This window comes from Harpia harpyja, chromosome 6, assembly GCF_026419915.1.
Source record: "Harpia harpyja isolate bHarHar1 chromosome 6, bHarHar1 primary haplotype, whole genome shotgun sequence".
Taxonomy (NCBI): domain Eukaryota; kingdom Metazoa; phylum Chordata; class Aves; order Accipitriformes; family Accipitridae; genus Harpia; species Harpia harpyja.
The window spans coordinates 69283780-69303177 of record NC_068945.1 but is presented as its reverse complement, the minus strand read 5'-3'; the positions used below and the strand labels follow the sequence as shown (position 1 = coordinate 69303177).

Here is a 19398-nt window from a genome sequence, read left to right as displayed (position 1 = left end):
GCTGTGTGAGGACCAGCCAGCCTCGCGTCCCAGGGCCTCTCTCACAAGCTCACACACGCTTTATAGAATTAGCATTATATAAGGAATTAATGTTTATATGTTGTTCTAAGTAACATCATCTGTACAATGTTATTTCCCTGAAACAGATTCTCCAGAAAGTCCAAGATAAAAGATTATATTCTGACAAAAGGGAGAGCAATTCAAAAGGTAAATACGAGTTTTGCAAGTTACGTGTAGAGTTCAAAAAAGCATTATGGAAAATGTCCAGGACCCTGTGAGAGAGCAGGGGGCAATGCAGAATGTAAGGGGAGAGGACAGAGGGGACAAGTGGGCCAGCAGGAGCACAAGAAAAGCTCAGTCCAGCATGGGTTGTCTCCCCTCTCTTCCCCCTTCCTACTGAATTGCCAAACACTTATTTTGAGAGGATGGGAGACGGGGGGGACTTTGGGCTTGAGCTCAGTCACGCTGTGTGGGTACGGCAAAGACAGAGGCTGCCTCTTCCTTCCTAACTGTGATAGGAGACATTACTACGCTGTATCTTGGTTGCAAGAACATTTTTTAAATAGGGGCAACAACAGAGGTCCAGACTTTACAGAAAAGAACTGACTCCACCTAAATTTGATGACTTTTGAGGCCTTTCTAGTTGGTAGGGGGTCATACCCATTCTGGCCCTCTGTCAGTGACAGCACTGGCAAACTGTCTATGTATCGGTATGGCAATTTTAAGCAACAAGACAAAATTTGGTTAGATGATGTTCATTTAACCTTTCACTTCTTAACGTGTCACCACTGCATTCGTGATTCACTGCATGACACCGCATCCTCTTACGACTGTATGGAGAGTACGTCCCACCCTGCCCACATTAAGTGTGCCAGGGCCCTGAGAGCGCTAATTGCCCTGAGTGGCCTCGTGGGGCCCCCACCCACACACCCTCCGCCCCTTGGTGTGGGAGCTGCATTTAAGCTGAGGCCATTTGTTTTGGTCCTTCTTTGAGTTGCAGTGGTGGACTTGTAGCTCCTGATATCCTGGCTGTGGACCTGCTATGTGAGTGTGGACTTACCTGAGGATCTGGATTGTGGTTGTTTCTGGTCAGTGCCACCAGACCTGCTCTGCTCCCCTTGTTTGGGTCCCATGGGGCCATGCTGCTTGTGGTGAGCTCTCTATCCCTACCTGCCTTGCTGTCACCTTTGGTTTCTGGCTTGCTGTGGCAGTGCACCCCTGCTCTTGCTGCTCCCTAATTTGGGTGTTTTGGGCCCTGAGCGCTACAGAGGCTTTCAGCCTGTGCAGAACTTTGCCCATAGGACTTACCCTGTGGTTCAAGGCTGGTCTCGAAACCCTGCAGGACCTTATGGCTACGGCGGGAGGGCACAGTGCTGCAGGCTTCTGTAGCTCCTTCAGTGGGGATTAGGAGTGGGTATAAAGGTTTGGGCTTAAATGCAGCTCCTTAAATGCAAGGGGTGGAGGCCCCAGATGAGGCTAGCCAGGGCACTTGAAGCTTGTTGGTATACTTCAGACCTTGACATCATGTTTGGCGGGATCTCTTGGCAGCCTTTAAATCCATGCGGGATGTAGCATGAGTAATGAAGCAAGCTATAATTTTGCCCTAAATTAAGTCCCTCCTTCCTGTTTTCAAAGAGTGAATCCACAGGAGGTAGTGTGGACAGTCTGTTGGTTCTTTATGAAATGTTGAAGGCCATAGCTAGAGGTGGGATTTGACTTCCACCAGAATTACTGTAGTGCTAGAAGCAGGAAATCCTCATGATGGTTCCCGTCTCTTCGGATAAACTCGTGTTATCTGGTTTACGTTGAGGGGAGTGGAGATCTGCTTGTTTCCCAAGGACTGGGTTAGGTTAAACCTCAAAGACCTGGGCACTTGCAGGAACATACCTTACCTCCCTGCAGAGCATCTGTTCTTCACAGTGTGCCCCCAAGACACAACAGTTGCAGGATGACTAATTCCTATATGTCAAAACAGGCAGAATCCCTGCCTGAGGCTCCCTTTGTTCCCAAAAACATGAGGCCTGGCCTTATAAAAGTCTTGCTTGGAGTCTGCTGTGAACACATGACAAGAAGCCCCTGCCCTGGCTGCAGAGGGGTAGGGTGGGAGTGGAGATCGGGGGAGGCTCCTCAGGGAGATGCTGACAAATGTTGAGAGCGGTATGGGTGAGAGCTTTATTAAAAGCTTCCTCTGGGGATTGTCAGAGACTTCCTTTCCTTGGTCTCCTGGGGTTGATTAGAGTAGCTGAACTGTCTCCCTTCTGTCCTGCGTTAGTTCCCAGGAACCCCATCCGCAGGTATTACAGCAGGGTCAGCACCTGGCTCTTCCTCAGTACCATTTTTAGTGGGACGAACAAAAAGTGTATCCAGCAGCCCTCCGGCCCTACCTGTCGTTCTGGGGCAACCGCAGCTGGGTGTTCCCACAACCGAAGGCAAGAGAGATGGTTCCCAAAGCTCAGCCAGGAGACTGCCCATCGCCGTTACTCCTTCAACGTAGATAACAACAACTCAAATATCTGGGCACCTTTACGGAAGGCGAACAAGATGGAGGCTATTCCCTGTGAAGCGAGATGTAGACAGAGTCCAGCACAAGAGCAAAGGGACCCAGAGAGCTACTGGATCAGGGAACAGCCCTGCGGGCATTGTAAAGCTGAGAGGACCCAGCAGTGGCTGTTCCAGCACTTCTTCAAGCCTGTGTCGCCTCCTCCTGAGAAGGATACTTCATTAGAAGAGGATGTCTAGCCAGCCTGTCCAAGGAGAAGGGGCTAGCTGTAGAGTTGAGCTCCTCTAAATCCCTGTGCACCCAAGGCTCTTTTCTGCTCCTACTATACAACTTGCTTTCATGTGACTCTTGCTGCAACCTTAATTTGCTTGAAACACTGGCTGGCTGGATCTGTGTAAAACTATCCCAGCTGAAGATTGGTGGGATGCTAGTAATTTCAATAAAGAATATATTTAAACTATCATCTGGCTTATATCTGGAAGTGTGTAACTTGTATATAAGAGTGAATCTATAGCATTGCCTTGACCCAGTCTATCAGAGACAACTTGTTGCATAGCAGGCGGGACCCAGGGTTCGTCCTTCAAAATAATCACTCCAATTGAGTATTTTTGCTGGAGTGAGATCTTTCTGCTGGCTGCCTCTTTGTAACAAGGAATGAGCTACTAGAAATCTATTGGAGTAAAACCCATGACCCAGAGCCTACGGGTAGAGCTCCTCAGCCCCAGTGAGAGCTGGGGTGACCTTCAGTTTGACTATGTTTTCCTCTATCTAGAAAAATGTGTAAAAGGACACCGAGGAGCTTTGTGGGTAAAGCTTTGCAAACAACTCACTCCTCCCTTAGAGGTTTGAATGTGTCAGTGGAAAATATTTTTTTGAGACGAAATCGGCCTCCTATCTGTTGGTTGCCTTGAAAGCTCTGATAAGTGCGAGAACTTAATCACATGGAATACAGTTACGTTTTATCTGAAAAAGGGGGTTTCTTAACAAATCCTGTGTAAATTCACTTTCGCTAGGCTGGTTTGAACTTCACTTCAAACATGAAGCTCATTTTGATCTTCAGTGCTCTCTTCGGGGCTTCCTTGTGCCTGGAATCTTTTGTTGGGTGAGTTACGCTTTTGTGGAAGGCCTTCCATTTAAGGCCGAATTATCCAGTTGTTTTTCATTACCTTAAGTTTACAAAGTCTGCTTGGGGCACATTCGTTGATTTTTATGAGTGACTTCTCTTGTTGCTTTGGTACTCCAATGTTCGAAGGAACCCTTCTCTACTTTCATTTGGGTTTTCTAAGGAGAAGGGTCTAGCTGCAGTGTTGAGCTCCTAAATTCCTGTTCACCCAAGGCTTTGTTTTGGCTTTTACTGTACCTAGGGAGCAGTCTGAAGCCTTGATCTGGCGCTGAACCTCGCTGCAAAGCTCAAGCGTTCAGCTTGACAGATCTGGTCTGGCACAAAGCAGAGCTGAAAGACCAGAACCTGGCCTCAGGTCGGAAAGGTCACTAGCTTCTCTTTGTTTTTGAAGATTCTCATTTCACTTTAAATGCTTAATTGTCTTCAGAGCCTTTCTAAGCAATTAAAATCCTTATTTCCAACTATTATATTCTAAAGGTTTATCTGTATGTTGCATTGCAAAATTATTTCCTGGTATATTTCCTCACAGTCTTACTGTGTAAGAACTTAATAGAAGAGGATAAAAAAACCTAACAGATACTTCCTGAGATGTCGTGAGCACTAGATTCCAGTGAGTAAATCTGTATATGAAGATGTAAGGATTAAGAAATAATATACATAGTTTGCTAAAACCCCAGGATTTGTAAAGCCAGGAGAAGCTATTTTGATCATTTAATCTGGGCTCTGGCATAATATAGACTGGATTCTCGTGAATTCATTTCTCAGTCAAGTCCAATAGCTGTGGTTAATGAGCCTCATCTCTTCACAGAAGAATCCAATCCAGAAATAAAGCTTATGGTGATGGAGAATCCAATAATAAGTTATTAATGTGGTGAAGTGCCTTCAGTGTTGATTTAACTTGGTTCAACAAAAGAATCTTATACTTCAGCTGGCCAGACTGAGGAACCTGGTGTTAACAAGTGTCTCTTCTCAGTGGCTGAGGCCACACTAGTAAATAAACACACACATAACTGAGCTCATATGCTAAGTCCCTTGTTTACCCTGTCTTAAGATGTTTTTTTCCAATTCTGCAGTTATTCATGTCGGTTTGCTCCGAGTTGTCTCCATTTTTCGGTACTGCTTGCGGTGGGTGCCAGCAGAGCAGCCAGGTCAGGTCAGGGTATGGGACTCCGTGGACTTTTGTTCTCTCTCCAGCAGTGGCCAAATGCATGTGCCTAGGGAAGAGAATGAAAACAAACACACGCTTTAACCACCAAATGCCATTTGCAAATGTAGCAGTAAAGCTCGGCTCACTTGCAGTAAATCCCAAGCTATACAGCTAAGGAGCACGTCGGTGCTTTTGACTACAGCATTGATCCCAGGCTGTACTTCCAGTTGTTAATTCATTATGGCTTCCAGGTTTCCTTCAGAATCCCCCCTGGTTCTCCAGAATAGGATCTTCTGTCCCCCAACTGTTGCATGCACCTGTTGTTCCTGGATCCTTTTGTCATTTCTTAAAAGCATTGGGTAGAAGGAACCTCCAAAAGTTTTTAGCCTACCCTCCTGCTCAGAGCAGGGCATGGAGCTGTTTCCCCTTGTTATCATCTGCCCCTACCGAGAAGAGTTTATAATTTTTTTGACAAAAAGAGTTTGTCATTTTTTTTAACAAACTCCCCTTCAAGTTGTCGTAGGCTGCAATTAGATCAGCCTGAACAAGCCTGAGCTCATCAGCCTCTCCTTGTGGTACTGCTTGCTTCTACCTATTTTACCAAGCAGCCTGGAACATTGTGTATTTGAATGGGTTATATGTTTTTAGTGATCTAAAAACCACTTGGAGACTGTACGTTGTGATCACTGTATGTTGTACAACGTATAGTCTAAGTTAATAGCTGAGGTTACCTCTGTAACCGGTGGAGTGAGGTACTTCCAGAAGGTGATTCATTCCAGCTGGAATGGTGTAAGCCACCCTCTGATGGTATCGGCTTCTGACAGCACAGGGAAGTTTGTCAACAGTATTTGGCTAAAGTGAAGAAAGGTGAAATGAATGCCATATTTAGTGTTTGGTTTGCTTTGTTCTATAGTGCTCCCCAAACATTTGATCATTTGCCAACTTGACCAGTTATTTTTTTCTGCAAGTTGTTGACAAAAAATAACTAATAGATGCAAGACTGATCCTTGTAAGCAATTAAAAACTCATCCACTTGATGTCTTGTTTATGATGAAATCTTAAAAATTGCCATTTAACTAGTTACTAATCTTGTGCACATGTAGCAGGCTGGCCCTGCAGGTTGTTGGTTGAATTCTTGTGTGACACTAAGTCAACTGCATTAAAGAAGTCTGTATTGGCTGGTAGCATGCAAGTAACTACCCACTAAATTTGTGATCTCAATAACAAGCTAGTTCAACCAGACCCCTTTTTGAGACTGTTTCTGAAGATTTATTGATTTATTGCAGGCACCAGGTTCTCCGAATCAAGGCAAGGAATGAGGAGGAGGTTAAGAAGTTACAACTTTTGGACTCACTGGAACACCTCGAGGTGTGTTATTACCACAGAGGTCTTATTTTTTAACGTTTCAGACTGGGGTAGGACTTATCAGGGTAGGACTTTGCATCGCATTTGAAAGGTTCGTACTATACTGTGGCAGCTGCCATAAATACATTTACTGTCTCAATACTTGGTGTTTGATCTGAAAGTTCTAGTACCAGCTTAGTATTCAGGAGTGCCTGCATTCATATTTTCTTCTTACTGGGTTTACAATCATATTTGAACTGATCTGCTCTTAAACTTAGCATCAAAAAGCTTGTCTTTAAAGTGGGGATGCTAATGTTTTTGTACTTGTCTCCCAGCGTTGTGGGAGGAATTTATTAGTTAGTCTATGCTGTACTGAAACAGGAAAACACACTATAAAATTCTAGGTTATTACTGTTCTTATTGCCATTGGTGAGGATTTTTATTATCACTTTGAACAGTATAAAAATGAAAATTTAGAAAAGCCCTACCAAAGGAGAAATTAAAGGAGAAATAAAAACAAAACAATGGGTTTCATATTACCTAATACTGTAATACAGAGCTTTTCTTGAAACTATTTGTGGTAAAAGGGAGAATAGTAAAATAATCATAGAATCACAGAACGGTTTGGGTTGGAAGGGACCTTAAAGACCATCTAGTTCCACCCCCCCTGCCATGGGCAGGGACACCTTCCACTAGACCAGGTTGCTCCAAGCCCCATCCAACCTGGCCTTGAACACTGCCAGGGATGGGGCATCCACAACTTCTCTGGACAACCTGTTCCCTCAGTGCCTCCCCACCCTCACAGTGAAGAACTTCTTCCTTACATCTAATCTAAATCTGCCTTCTTTCAGTTTAAAGCCATTACCCCTTGTCCTTTCACTACATGCCCTTGTAAAAAGGGCATAATCATCATAGAAGACTAAAATTTCCTCTTGCTTGTATGACTGAAGCTCTGAAGTCAGTGAAAATGCTGACTTTAGTCTTCTGCAGACCTTTGTTATTTTTATTGTGAGTTTGTCACATTAACTGATACAAGGTTGTGGTGAGGCCAAGCTAAAGAATGGAGCGTGCTGTAAGCATGACGGGCCACAATACTGCAGGAGTCATTCAATTTGGGAGAAATCAGCATCTCTAAAGCTTTAGAAGAGCTGTTTGCAGAACGCTTTCCCCAAACCAAATCCTTTTTCCTTTCTCTTTTCAGCTTGATTTCTGGATAAATCCGTCCACCCCTGCCCTCCCTGTGGATGTGCGAATCCCCGCTAATGGCATCCAAGCAGTCAAAGCCTTTCTGGAGTCCCATGGGATTGAGTACTCCATCCTGATCGAAGACCTGCAGGTAGGCAATGCCACTTGGCACTTATTTAGCTTTTATATCCTTTGGAAACAAATAGTGATTCACAATCTGGTCTCATTCATTAACATGGACTCTTCTATACTCTGCTTTCCGTGAGGTCCTCCCCTTATTTTTTGTAATCTGTGGATTAATTTCTCAAAGATGATCTGTGGATCACTGCTGCACTGGGAAGCTGTGGAGATCACTCTGCAGATGCTATCTGAAACCATGCTGAATAGTGACATGAATAAACTCATAGGCTCCATGGGGTTCTTCTGATAACCCCTGAGGAATTTCGTGTGGTCTTTTGGCCTCGGACATTTGGAAATCACAACACTAAAGTTACTCACAAATCAGTAAACTCTGTTAAAAGTAATTCAGGATCATGGTCTGAAAGAACTGCACACCACCATGTGAGACTAAAGTCACCCACCTGGGCACTAATCCAGCATTTCTTCATGAGCAGTAATCCCCAAATGGCATCTAAAATAGCATTAACTCAGCAAAAATACTGCCTTTTTTTTTTCCCCCCAAAGCTTTCCAATGCTATTCTTGTTCATCTTAAGACGTGTTTAAAACTTAATGCTGACCATTTGAACACTGGTATTCTTGCCCACTTTGCTACAGATACATTCAGCAGAACCATGTCTTTGCTCCATAGCTGCAGGAAGTTTGGGGCTGGGGCTGGAGTCAGTATGCAGCACCACTGTTTCATTATTTGAGATAAACATTTGGTCAGAAGTTTGCAAATTAAGCAGGCTTTTCTCAACATTTGAATGTCTTCTTTTAGGTTGTTCTAGATAAAGAAAAGCAAGATATGGCCTGCAGTCAGCAAAGGGATCGCAGCAGCAACAGCTTCAACTATGGAACTTACAACTCTTTAGATGCCGTGAGTACCTCAGCTTTGGGGAAAGAGGATTCTTTATTATGCCCTTTTTTCATGCTGTCTTCAATTAAATATCCTATATTAGGATCTAAAATGTCGTTCTATCTTCTTTTGGCGTGTGGTTTTGTTTTTAAATATATTAATTTTGTGGTCAGCACAATGAGCCAGCGCTCTCCCTGACAGAATGTTGTAACAGGCAAGTGTTGACGATACTTTTTCATACACTCTTCTGCAGAGTTCTGTCAAAACACTTCCTTCTGACCCTCAAAAGCAATTGAGAAATAAATGAATCTTGAAATAGGGAAATATAGGAAACCAGTAGCTATCCAGCAGAGCAGAGGATAAGGTATTTTTATTACCAGAAGCTCTTAAAGAGAGTTTTGAACTTATTCCTGAAATAAGTAGATCTTGACGATATAGCAGTGCTTCCTTCTACTTTGTAATGTTAGGAACAGCACTGACTACACTGACATAAGGTGAGATGGGGCTTTGAAGAGGTCATAGTAATGAAGGCAAAAGGAGAGAAAAGTAGATTTCATCAGGTCCTATAACTGTTCTGGGCAGTACTATACTTTAATGTAAATGTCATCATGACTTTTCATTTCAGATTTATGCCGAACTGGATCATCTTGCATCTGAGTTTAGCAACATTGTCAGTAAGCTGAAGATTGGGGAATCCTATGAAAAGCGGCCTTTGTATGTGCTCAAGGTATGACACATAACATATCACAGAATGTGTGCATACATATGTGTATACACACACTAACATACGTATGAATTATAGATACAGCACAATTCAGTCCAAAGCATCCTAGTCTGTATGGGATGTTCTTGACTAACAGGTGTCAGTGAGAGTTTTAAAACTTTCTGTCTCGTTTGGCAGTTCAGCACTGGAGGAAGGAACCGTCCTGCAATCTGGATTGATGCTGGTATCCATTCCCGAGAGTGGGTCACCCAAGCGAGTGCAGTATGGATAGCTAAAAAGGTCACTTCAGCAGTGATTGATTTTTTTTCTTTTATCTTGGGAATGCCTCTGACTATTTAAAAGTATATCACACCTGCATGTGTTTAGCCAGCTCTGCTAACTCTCCTTCACCCCTCTTAAAAAACAGCTGACTCCAGAGAGAAGATGGCAGCTGCCTAGACAAAGAATTGAAAAATGCTATGTATTGTTAGAGCAGCTGGGAGAAGTTTAGGCAGACAAAATGTAGTAGCTCGGGTGAAACCGTTGAGGACTGCAGGTCTAATAGTTATACAAATAACTGAGGACCTTTTGAAGATTAGTTTGCTGCTTTGGTCTGCCAACACAGAGAAACACAGTCTCGTTGGTTACCTTCCGCAAAGTGCCAAATCTTCCAGCTCTATATAAATGAGAATTTAAATTCCGCTGAAAATGACTAAGCCACCAGAGAAGTGCAGCACAGCTGCGTATTCCCATCCTGGCTAATCCATCTCAATCTTAGTGCCAGCCTTGGCCCATTCTCTGGGACAGGCAGGAGAAAATTTTGTTGCCCTCTTCCATTAAATTCCTGTCTTCAGAATAAAATAGTAAAACAGATTCATTGCTCTTTCCAAGCTCCAAGTCTAATGAGGAACAGTTATAGCCAGCAGATAATTAATTTTTCTTGTTTGCCTGCTCCGAAAGCCAGACTTGCCTCTGTACCTAGCTGTTCGAGCATAAGCATGCGGGAAAGAAATATATTGGTAATCACGGTGTACGATATTGTCTCTGCTTAGATTGCCTCTGACTATGGGAAGGATCCATCCATCACCTCTCTGCTGAACAAAATGGACATTTTCCTGCTGACAGTCTCAAACCCCGATGGCTATGTATTCACTCACACCACAGTGAGTAAGCACGCTGTGCGTCTAAGCTGATTTAGAAAGCTGTCATGCTCTTCCAGGTGAACAGTAAATGTGAGGGAAGTAGGCTCTGAAAGTCCATTTGTTAATGCTCTAAGAAGGAGCTACAAAAGACTTGGGCAGCCAAAGATACTAATTACTTGTCTAACCCATCTTAACCCACCAGCCCTTCGATTTTTGTCCACTGGCCCATCTTGGCAGTCAGCCCATCAGAAATAATCTTAGGCTTGTGCCTAGGATTGCTTCCTGATGAATGGCAACTATTTCTGGGTAGCAGTTTTAATGCAAGGACCAAGATTTGCTCCTTTTTGAAGCCATAGTGTTTCTTTGTTTTAGAATCGCATGTGGCGGAAGACCCGCTCCAAGAATCAAGGCAGTCCGTGTGTAGGAGTTGATCCAAACAGGAACTGGGATGCAGGTTTTGGAGGTAGGAATGAAGTTTCTGGATTCTGGCTGTCACTAAGAAGAAAGTTCCCTCTCATGTTCCTGGATCCTGTTACACAGGACCAGCAATCACCTTAATATAAAGGATTCAGAAAGAACGTGGTCCAATAGGATGGTAGCTGTCTTTTGTAAGGTAATTTCATCTTGATTAATTGCCAGTGAGCACAAGATGAAGGCAGTCATCTGTATCTTCTAGAAGTACGTCCCTCGAGTATTCATGCTCTGTTGCTGCTCTTTGAGCATTTATCAGCATTTAAAGCCTTGCCTTTGCCTGAAGACCTGTTCTTAGGAAAGCCCGGCTTTGTGTTGGTCTGCTTTTTGTGAATGCCAGTTCTTACAGGTTTGCCTTTGTTCCCTCTTTGCACCAACAGGTCCTGGAGCCAGCAGTAATCCCTGTTCTGACTCTTACCGTGGGCCCAGGGCCAACTCAGAGGTGGAAGTTAAATCCGTTGTCAACTTTATTAAGAATCATGGAAACATCCGGGCCTTCCTCACTCTCCACAGTTACTCTCAGCTTCTGATGTATCCCTATGGCTATAAATGCACTAAACCGGCAGACTATGCCGAGCTGGTGAGACATAATGACTTGGCTTTGGCTTCCTCTGTTCTGTCCAGCTGGCTTTCTATACTCAACTGTTACAGTGAGATATCAGGATAAAAACAAAAGGCTGAACTCGGCCATCCATAACAGTGACCATCCGTGAGAGCGAACAAAAACCCAGTGCAATGCAATGCCTCTAAAAGAGAAATCTCAGTCACATGTAAACACATGCCATCCCTACCCATTGTCAGCCCTCTTTGCTTATCCATGTTTCCTTCTTTCCACTTTAATGACAGCATCACAGCTGTAATAGTATCTTTGAGGTGATAAGTATCTCACAATGATAATTCAAATGGAAAAGACCTCTGGAGGTCTCTAGTCTAACCCTCTGCTGAACGCAGGCAGGTTTTGGAGTCAGAGCCAATTTCAAGGTTGGATTGGGTTGCTTAGGGCCTTGCCCGGCTGAGTTTTGATTAATTGTTTTTATTTGTCTTGATATTTCTGAAGACAAATTCCACAGCTTCTTCAAGCCCATCCCAAAGTTTCCCCACTGTCATGGGGATTTTCTTTTTCTGTAACACCTAAATGCAATTTTCCCCCATGGCAATTTGTTTGCCACTCATCCTTTTTTCCCTACACCTCCAAGGAGAGCCTGGCTCTGTTTTCTCTACAACCACCCATTCTGTAGTTGAAGTGAACACAAAGCTGACCACTGAGTATTGGAAGATCTCTGACTGCCTTGGGATTTTCTGGTATCTCTTGAACCTTCTCTTGACAAGACAGTTGGTGAGGTGAAACACTGGATGATCAGATATAGAACCCGCTACGATTTAATTCACCTACAATGTCACCTCCCAAAAATACTGTGGAAACTGAGTGCTCTCACTAGTATGGGTGATTAAGAAATGGATTGATTTGGCACTAGTTTATTGGGGTCTGTGAAAGATTGGAGATTTTGTGAAAGATTGTGGAGGTTTCCCTGAGTGTGGTTCAGGTTGGCGAAATCTTACCATTTAGTCTCATTGAGTGTGGCTAGTTCCTGACTCATCCTTCATCTTCTCCTCTCCAGGATGCCTTGGGAAGAGCTGCCGCCAATTCCATTCGGTCCCTGTACGGCACCACCTTTACAGTGGGGAGCATTTGCACCACTATCTGTGAGTATTTTGCTAGTCTGAGCTTTTATGGGCTGTTCCAGGACAACAGTCTCTGTCCCTCCCGCTCAAGGTTTCTCCCTCTTGGAAGCAGTGACGCTTCTGTAGAGTGACATGGCCAGTCAAATATCAGAGCGGAGTGTTCACATAAAAACCTAATAGTTGTCCCTCAAAAATATAAAAAGTAGGACAGCAGAACTCAAATCAATCCTCTGTTCACCCCTCTGGCTCTTCTCCCTTTCTCTTTCAGACCAAGCCAGCGGAGGCAGCATTGACTGGAGCTACGATTACGGCATCAAATACTCTTTCGCCTTTGAGCTGCGAGACACGGGTCGCTACGGTTTCCTCCTGCCAGTCAACCAAATTATCCCAACGGCAGAGGAGACCTGGCTGGGTCTGAAAACAATCATGGAGCATGTGCGAGATAATTCATACTAAAAGCTGGGGTGGGAATCGGCTGTTTGTAGCTGCAAGCTCATAAATCCTCTTCCCTTGGTGTGCTTGTGTCAGCTGTAATGATACAGCACCTGGCTGAATAAAAACCCTGTGTGCATTCCTCCTACAGCAATATATGTTGGCATATAAAAAGCATTTAATGCTTGTCTTGTTCACTGCGTCTCTGTGTGCATGGTAGACTCCTTAGAAGATTTTAGGACACAGTTGCGGTCCACTTCAATGAAACACAGTAGGAACAGTGGCACGAGGAGGATGGAAGACGTGACCACTCGTGTGGCTATGGAGGTGTCAGAGTGACCTCCCGTGTATGAGATGAAGAGCGCAGGCCTTTTCCCACCCAGCTAAAAAAGAAGTCAGCTGAGGGACTTGCGTCAGTGCGAAGGCTGAGGGGAGATTAAATCTAAGAGCAGAAAGGTGTGCTGGGAAAGGAGGAGATACTCACCCTAGCTCATGACTACTGCAAACTGTCCTGCCTTACACCCTCTGCAGCTGCATCTCTATTAGTAAATGCAAAACATATTTGCTCTCAGCAACACTAGCCCTTAGCAGTGTGTTGTACTCCTGCCTGTGCAGGAACCCCCCTCCTCACAACCAGTCCTGTCACCAGTGTGGAAACTGGCTCCTGGGGGGGTGAGTGTGCAGGTTTTCTAAAGTATTCCTGAAATTTGTGGACTGAAAGTGGTGTGAACTCTTCAGAGCTGCTGAAGCGCTTGAGTGATGAAACTAAATCATCTGGAAAGTTAATTGCTTCACTACTGCAGCATAGCTACAGCTGGGGGCATTACACGAGCCTGCCTTATGCTCTGCTCCGGTGGTGTCTAGTGGCTGTTTAGCAAGGACAGGGAAGAATTTCTTTTTTGTGCATAACAGCTCCGTGTTGCTGCTCTTGTGAACCTGGGGGCTCTGACAGAGCTCGCTTCTGGGGGCAGAACAGGCTGGTGCAGAGGGCCTGATGTAAAGCAGCGTAATCCGGGTTGTGAGACTGATTAAGGGAATTTAATTTCCTTTAACGAGCCTCAGGATGCTGCCAGGCCACCAACTGCTGGTGGGGGGGGTCTCCTGACCTAATATCCCATATCTTTGTCCTGCCCCTTTTCTCCCTCCCAGATTTGCCCCACAGTTGGAGGATGGAGGTGGGAGGACGCCTGCTCTCACCCAGCACGGCCAGTCCGTGGTCCCTCAAGAGCCTGCCTCCCTCGTTCTGTTGTTCAGCCTGCTAATTTCTTGGGGATTAAGAGCAAACGGCTCAGGGCCGTGCATGGGAGCCACCGAAGGATCAGAGATTAGCAATCCCTGCTGCTGTTGCGGTGATTATCGAGTCTAACGGGTTTATCTCGATGTCCTGTGACCCTCCCCTCCAGCAGCTGGTGAGTTACTCACTCCTGCGTGAGCTCAGCGGCAGAGCAAACACACCTGATGCGGCGGGTAAAATGTTAGTTCAGACCCAAAGGACGCGAGGCTGTTGGCAGGGAAGGGAAGGTGAAGGTGCAGCTGAGGTGTTGGGAAGCACCATATGGGTTTGTGTTTGGGTTAAGCGTAGCCGTTTTGGAAAGCAAACCAGAGCGCGGGGCAGCCAGTGCTCCCCGCACGTGTCCCCATCCCCTCGGCTCGCAGCCCTGTCTGGTGGCCGCCTGCTTCCCAAACTGACTCACCCTTTCAAAATCCCGTCCTCCAACTGGTGATAAAAACCACCCCTGATAAAACCCCACTGACGGGGAGGGCCCAGGGCACACGGTTAGCTCTTGGACCTGGCCGACCTGTTGCCACCAGTGCGTGGACCTTGTGGCAGGTGGTGGACAGGAGCTGCAGAGCCCAGGGAGCCTTGGCCGGAGTTGTAGACCTGTGACCTTGTCCTGGCTTTGAACCTCATTCCAACCATCCGGGTCTTGAGGCCGCCTGGCCCTGCTTCTTCTAAGCGCGTGGCTTGATGGCAACTGCATCCAGTTTTTGGACCCCTGGCACCAAAAAGACCTGGAGCAAGAACCGATGGAGGCCACCGAGAGGAACAGGAGGGTGCGTCCCATGATGGGATGCTGAGGGAGATGGGCTGGTTTGGCCTGGACATGAGACAGCTTTGGGGTGGGGGGGCCTAACAGCGACCGTCCCATCCCTATGAAGAGGTTATTGAGAAAACGGAGCCAAACTCTTCACCACAAAGCGTGATGGGAGAGACAACGGCACCAGCTGAAACAAGAGAGAGCTGGGCTGGACGTAGGAAAATGCTTTTCCACCAGGAGGACAGTCCAACAGTGGGACACTTCGCCCAGAGGGGCTGTGCAGCCTTCATCCTTGGAGGACTCCAAGACCTGATGTGGAGGGACCTGGTCTGGCCCCAGAGGTGACCTTGCTTCTTCCAGAAGGTCGGATACAGACCTCCTGCAGTCTCTTCCCACCTCAACTACCCCATGATCCTGCCTCAGCGAGCACCTCTACGCTGGCACCGCTGGCCAGGACCAGCTCACCAACATCACTGGTTCCACATTATGAAACCGTAATGGACCCCCCGACTGTGGCACCTTCCCCATGGCACAGCCTGCTGTCGGTGCAACTGGAAAGACGACCTGGTTTAATGGGAAAAAAACCACAGATAGAAGATGTCTGCTAAAATACTGACTGAGATGATGTCCGCCGGCCTGGGAACCCAGCCCGGGAACCTGGAGCATCCTTGACAAGTGCGGGCGGGAGCTCAGGTGCATCGTAGATAAGCGCACAACAAAGACGCTGCTATAACCCGTGGAACAAAGACGCTGCTATAACCTGTGGAACAAAGAAACCACTATAACGAACTGACCTCCTAAGACAGCAGAAGTCAGCACTGGCTGCTCCAGTAGCTGCTGTCCTGCTCCCGTTCATGTATCTACACTAAAGACATAAAAATAACTGGCTTTCTACCCCAAAACGAGCCCCTCTTTCTGTCTCTCCGAGCATTACCCCCAGGTGAACGTCCCCGTGCGACCCCCTTGGACCTTCGCCGGGGATGCCTGGATCCGGGCTCCGTGATGCCCAGCGTCTTTGAAGTGAGACTTCATCCATTGTCAGCTGGCCCTGCTCCTGGGAGCGGTTTGATGAACGGCACTGGTAATAATTTGAATGATATATTTTGAATTTTTTATATATATACCTATGTGTATGCATCTAAGTAATTAATCGTAAATATATATGTTTATATGCTTGCTTTTCTGCTAGTAATTTTGTAGTAACTTGTAATATATACTTGCTTTACAAATAGTATTCTGTAATAAAGAAATTCATGGAAACAAAGGCCGTGTCCTTGTGTACTATGGGGTCCTACGACCCCACCGTCGCCACCGTGGGTTGGGTGGTGACTGTGACCGTGACACCTACTCGCACCAAGCCGGCTGCACGGGCACGCATCCTCCCTGGCCGCCCGCGGCAGGACCTGAGCGGTGAGGAAGACGTTATCGGATCCTCCCTAATTTGGCTGCTCTTTTATTGACTTCGCCAAATAAAGCAAACATTTGGGCTCCTGGGAGCCGTTCCTGGCTAATCTGTTTGTTGCTGCTGGCTCCGCGGGGACGGCAGATGTGGCCTTGGTGAGAAGGTCCGCGAGTGCCCCCGGAGCACTATATAGGGGGCTATATACACCCTCAGGGGCTGAGGTTCGTCTACGTCCACTCACCATGAAGATCCTCCTGGTCTTCGCCACCCTCGTGGCAGCCGCCTGCGGCGAGCAACTTTTCATGGGGTGAGTCCTGCTGAAAGCAAGGGGTGGTGGGGCACCCTGGGTGGGGACGGGGACCGGGGTGAGGGGTGCCTGGCCTCATCCGCCCTCCTTTGGGATCAACAAGAAGGGTGACATCCCAGAGGGAAATCCATCAGCTTTTGCTGCATGGACACCAGGAAAGATGTGGGATTTTTACCCCGGCTTTGCAGGGAGGTTTTGAGCGCCCTCCTGGCCACCGCAGTGGGTAGAAATTAGGGGATGCTAAATCCTGAGAGCATCACCCCAAGCTGTTCCAGGGGAAGGACTGAACTGAGATGAGAAAACCTTGCTGCTGGGGAAGGAAAGTGTTTCCTTCTTCGCTGGGGGCTGTATCCAACCCTGGGGGAGCCCAGCCAGGCTGGAGCAGAGGCTATGCTAGGAAATATGTAACATAGAGGTAGGTATAGAGAGAACATATCCATATGTTAGATATTTACTAACATTTTGGGAGCTCTCATGATCGACAGAAGGGTGGAGACTGCCTCGGGCTCTCTGGCACTTGCTGTTTTTCCTATTGCGGCTATTCTGAACCTGCATTTTTCACTCTCGACACCAAACCTCCAGCAACCGATGCACTTTCCAACCTGTCGAGCCAGTGTAGACCTTTCACCGTCTCCACCCAGCCCACGATGGGGCCATGTCAGTGCTGGAGGCTCAGGTCCTTTCCCCCTGCTCCTGTGATCCCTCCTGCATGTGCTGATGGCTCTGCCTCCCTGCAGGGACCAGGTCCTCCGCATCACGGCCAGCAACGAGGAGCAGATCACCCTGCTCAGGGCGCTGGGTGAGCAGGCAGAGCTGCAGGTGAGCTGCGATGTGGTCCCGAGCATCCCCTGGTGTAAAACAGAGACCCTGGTGACATCCAAAGCTCCCTCCTTCTTTTGAGCTCACATCCAATTTTCCTTCCCGTTTTGGATACTTATAATTTATAACTATATAAATATAATATTTAGCTTGGGGAACTTTGAGCTCAGCCCTCCTGTTTCAGACAAAGTGGGAACACCCCGGCCACTGCAGCATTGTCATACCCAGGCTGAGTATTCAGGTCTAAAAAGCCATTGCATTTTTTTTGGCTTGAATTACAACGTGACTCTCCTCCTGCTGCGTTTTCCCCGGTTGCTTCGGTGGGGGCGGGGGGTGAATCCCGGTGAACAATTTGAGCAGCAGGAGAGATTTGGGTGGTGGGGAACAGCATCTGCATTGCAAAGCATAAGGAGATAGGTCTATCAAATTAAAGAGCAAAACCAGCACACAGCAACCCCGGTGTCTCATTGCGCCTGCTCAAATCACAAAACCTCATCATTCAAAGGGGTGTTTACAGCCAAAATGTAACTTGGGCTGAAACATGTTCCTGTAGAAGATCCATTGATTGAGGCAAATGATTGACCCTGACCCATCCTGGTACCCATGTGTGTCCCAAAATTTGTCCAAAGACCTTTTTAAATCCTTCAATGGAAACTTTTATGAGACCCTTTTTGGTGCTGGGGAGCTCAGGGGATGAGCGCCAGCACAGGATGGGACCCAGCTCTCTCCTCTCCTCCACACCAGGTTGACTTTTGGCTTGACCCCACCAGCCCCGGTCACCCAGCCGACCTGCGGGTGCCCTTTCCCAGCCTCCAAGCAGTCAAAATCTTCCTGGAGTCCAATAGCATTTCCTACAGCATCATGATCAAGGACGTACAGGTAAGGGCTGCGGTGGGGAGCTGGATGAGCTCCTGCAGCTCAGTCCCAAGAAAGGGTCCAAAAAGTTGGAAACTATGAGGAGACAGAAGAAAAACCCAACCACCTGCTCCTTCCAGCCTGTTTGTTGTTGTGTTTTGTTTTTTTTTTTTTCCCCTCCTAAACAGGAATTAGTGGATGAAGAAAAGAAAGCCATGATGAAGTCTAGGAGGATAGAGAGAAGCACCCGCACATTCGATTTTGCCTCCTACCACACGATAGACGAGGTACTTTGCTTTGCAGAGCATTTGTTTCATCTTGCTAGGGTCACGCTCAGCCCGTGCCATGGTTGCATCCATGTGGTGATATTTGTGGTGGCAGGCAAGACCCCCCTGGGACATGTCTGTTCTCCTTGGGTGGAGGTTTTAGCTGAGCTGAGAGACCGGGCATCCCTCCACGTGCAGTGTGGCCTCTCCTGGCATCTCCCCACCTTGCTGGAAGACATCTTCAACTTCATTTTGGGGGTCAAACCCTGTGCCTGGAGCCCAGTGGGTGGCTGACAGAGGCTATTATGGTGTTGGGGGATCTCAGAGCTTTTCCCCCCCGCCCTGTTCATCTGCTTTTGCAAAAACCTTTGCGATGTGCACCTCCCTGCTCACCTGGAGGTCCAAGTACCTGGTCTTCTCCGGGGGAGCTCTGCATGTTGCATCTGGCACCAGATACCCTAAAAACCAAAAGGAAAGCCAGGGTGAGCCTCGTGATGCAGCAGCTCCTCCTTTCAGATCTACGACTGGATGGACATGCTGGTAGATGATCATCCCAGCCTCGTTAGCAAGATCCAGATCGGGCAGAGCTACGAGAACAGACCCTTGTACGTGCTGAAGGTGGGTACCGGGGACACCCTCACCTTGCCCAGCCCTGGGAGGGCACAGGGCTGAAATCCCCCCTCTCTGTACAGTTCAGCACCGGGGGATCGAATCGGCCGGCCATCTGGCTGGACACTGGCATCCACTCGCGGGAATGGATCACGCAAGCCACCGGCGTCTGGACGGCCAACAAGGTAACCATGTGCCCTGGGACCCCAATTCTTACCCCAGCCCTTCTTTAACACCTCCCTGAGGGGCACCAAGGCAGCTCCTGTTCTCCTCTCCACGCAGATCGCCGAGGAATACGGCCAGGACCCCTCCATCACCGCCATCCTGGACAGCATGGACATCTTCTTCGAGATCG

The 19398-nt window shown here is 47.1% G+C and overlaps 2 protein-coding genes across 3 annotated transcripts in view; both read left to right on the top strand.

Moving 5' to 3' along the window:
* Positions 1-945: 945 nt before the first annotated feature.
* Positions 946-12896, top strand: LOC128142998 (carboxypeptidase A2-like). Of its 2 annotated transcripts, none has more exons than XM_052789802.1 (12): positions 946-1044; positions 3514-3602; positions 6057-6138; positions 7316-7450; positions 8238-8336; positions 8941-9042; positions 9217-9318; positions 10071-10181; positions 10533-10623; positions 11012-11211; positions 12251-12335; positions 12583-12896. In XM_052789802.1, the coding sequence occupies exons 2-12, from the start codon at positions 3538-3540 to the stop codon at positions 12768-12770; spliced, it is 1260 nt and encodes a 419-aa protein (XP_052645762.1). In that variant the 5' UTR covers positions 946-1044; positions 3514-3537; the 3' UTR covers positions 12771-12896. The 2 variants fall into 2 exon arrangements, with proteins under 2 accessions (XP_052645762.1, XP_052645761.1); XM_052789801.1 differs by having other exon boundaries at positions 958-1088.
* A 3224-nt stretch (positions 12897-16120) lies between these two features.
* Positions 16121-19398, top strand: part of LOC128143016 (carboxypeptidase A1-like) — a 4696-nt gene continuing 1418 nt past the window's right edge. Inside the window, exons 1-7 of the mRNA XM_052789841.1 lie at positions 16121-16494; positions 17232-17313; positions 18058-18192; positions 18357-18455; positions 18951-19052; positions 19127-19228; positions 19326-19398. The exon at positions 19326-19398 is cut by the window's right edge and continues 38 nt beyond it. Coding sequence (XP_052645801.1) covers positions 16430-16494; positions 17232-17313; positions 18058-18192; positions 18357-18455; positions 18951-19052; positions 19127-19228; positions 19326-19398 — 658 coding nt within the window. The 5' untranslated portion in view covers positions 16121-16429. The remainder of the gene's footprint in view (positions 16495-17231; positions 17314-18057; positions 18193-18356; positions 18456-18950; positions 19053-19126; positions 19229-19325) is intronic.

Coding starts and splice junctions, on each gene's coding strand:
- LOC128142998 (XM_052789802.1), top strand. CDS start 3,538: ATGAAGCTCATTTTGATCTTCAGTGCTCTCTTCGGGGCTTCCTTGTGC. Junction 3,603..6,056: donor TGCCTGGAATCTTTTGTTGG/GTGAGTTACGCT, acceptor GATTTATTGCAG/GCACCAGGTTCTCCGAATCA. Junction 6,139..7,315: donor ACTCACTGGAACACCTCGAG/GTGTGTTATTAC, acceptor TTCTCTTTTCAG/CTTGATTTCTGGATAAATCC.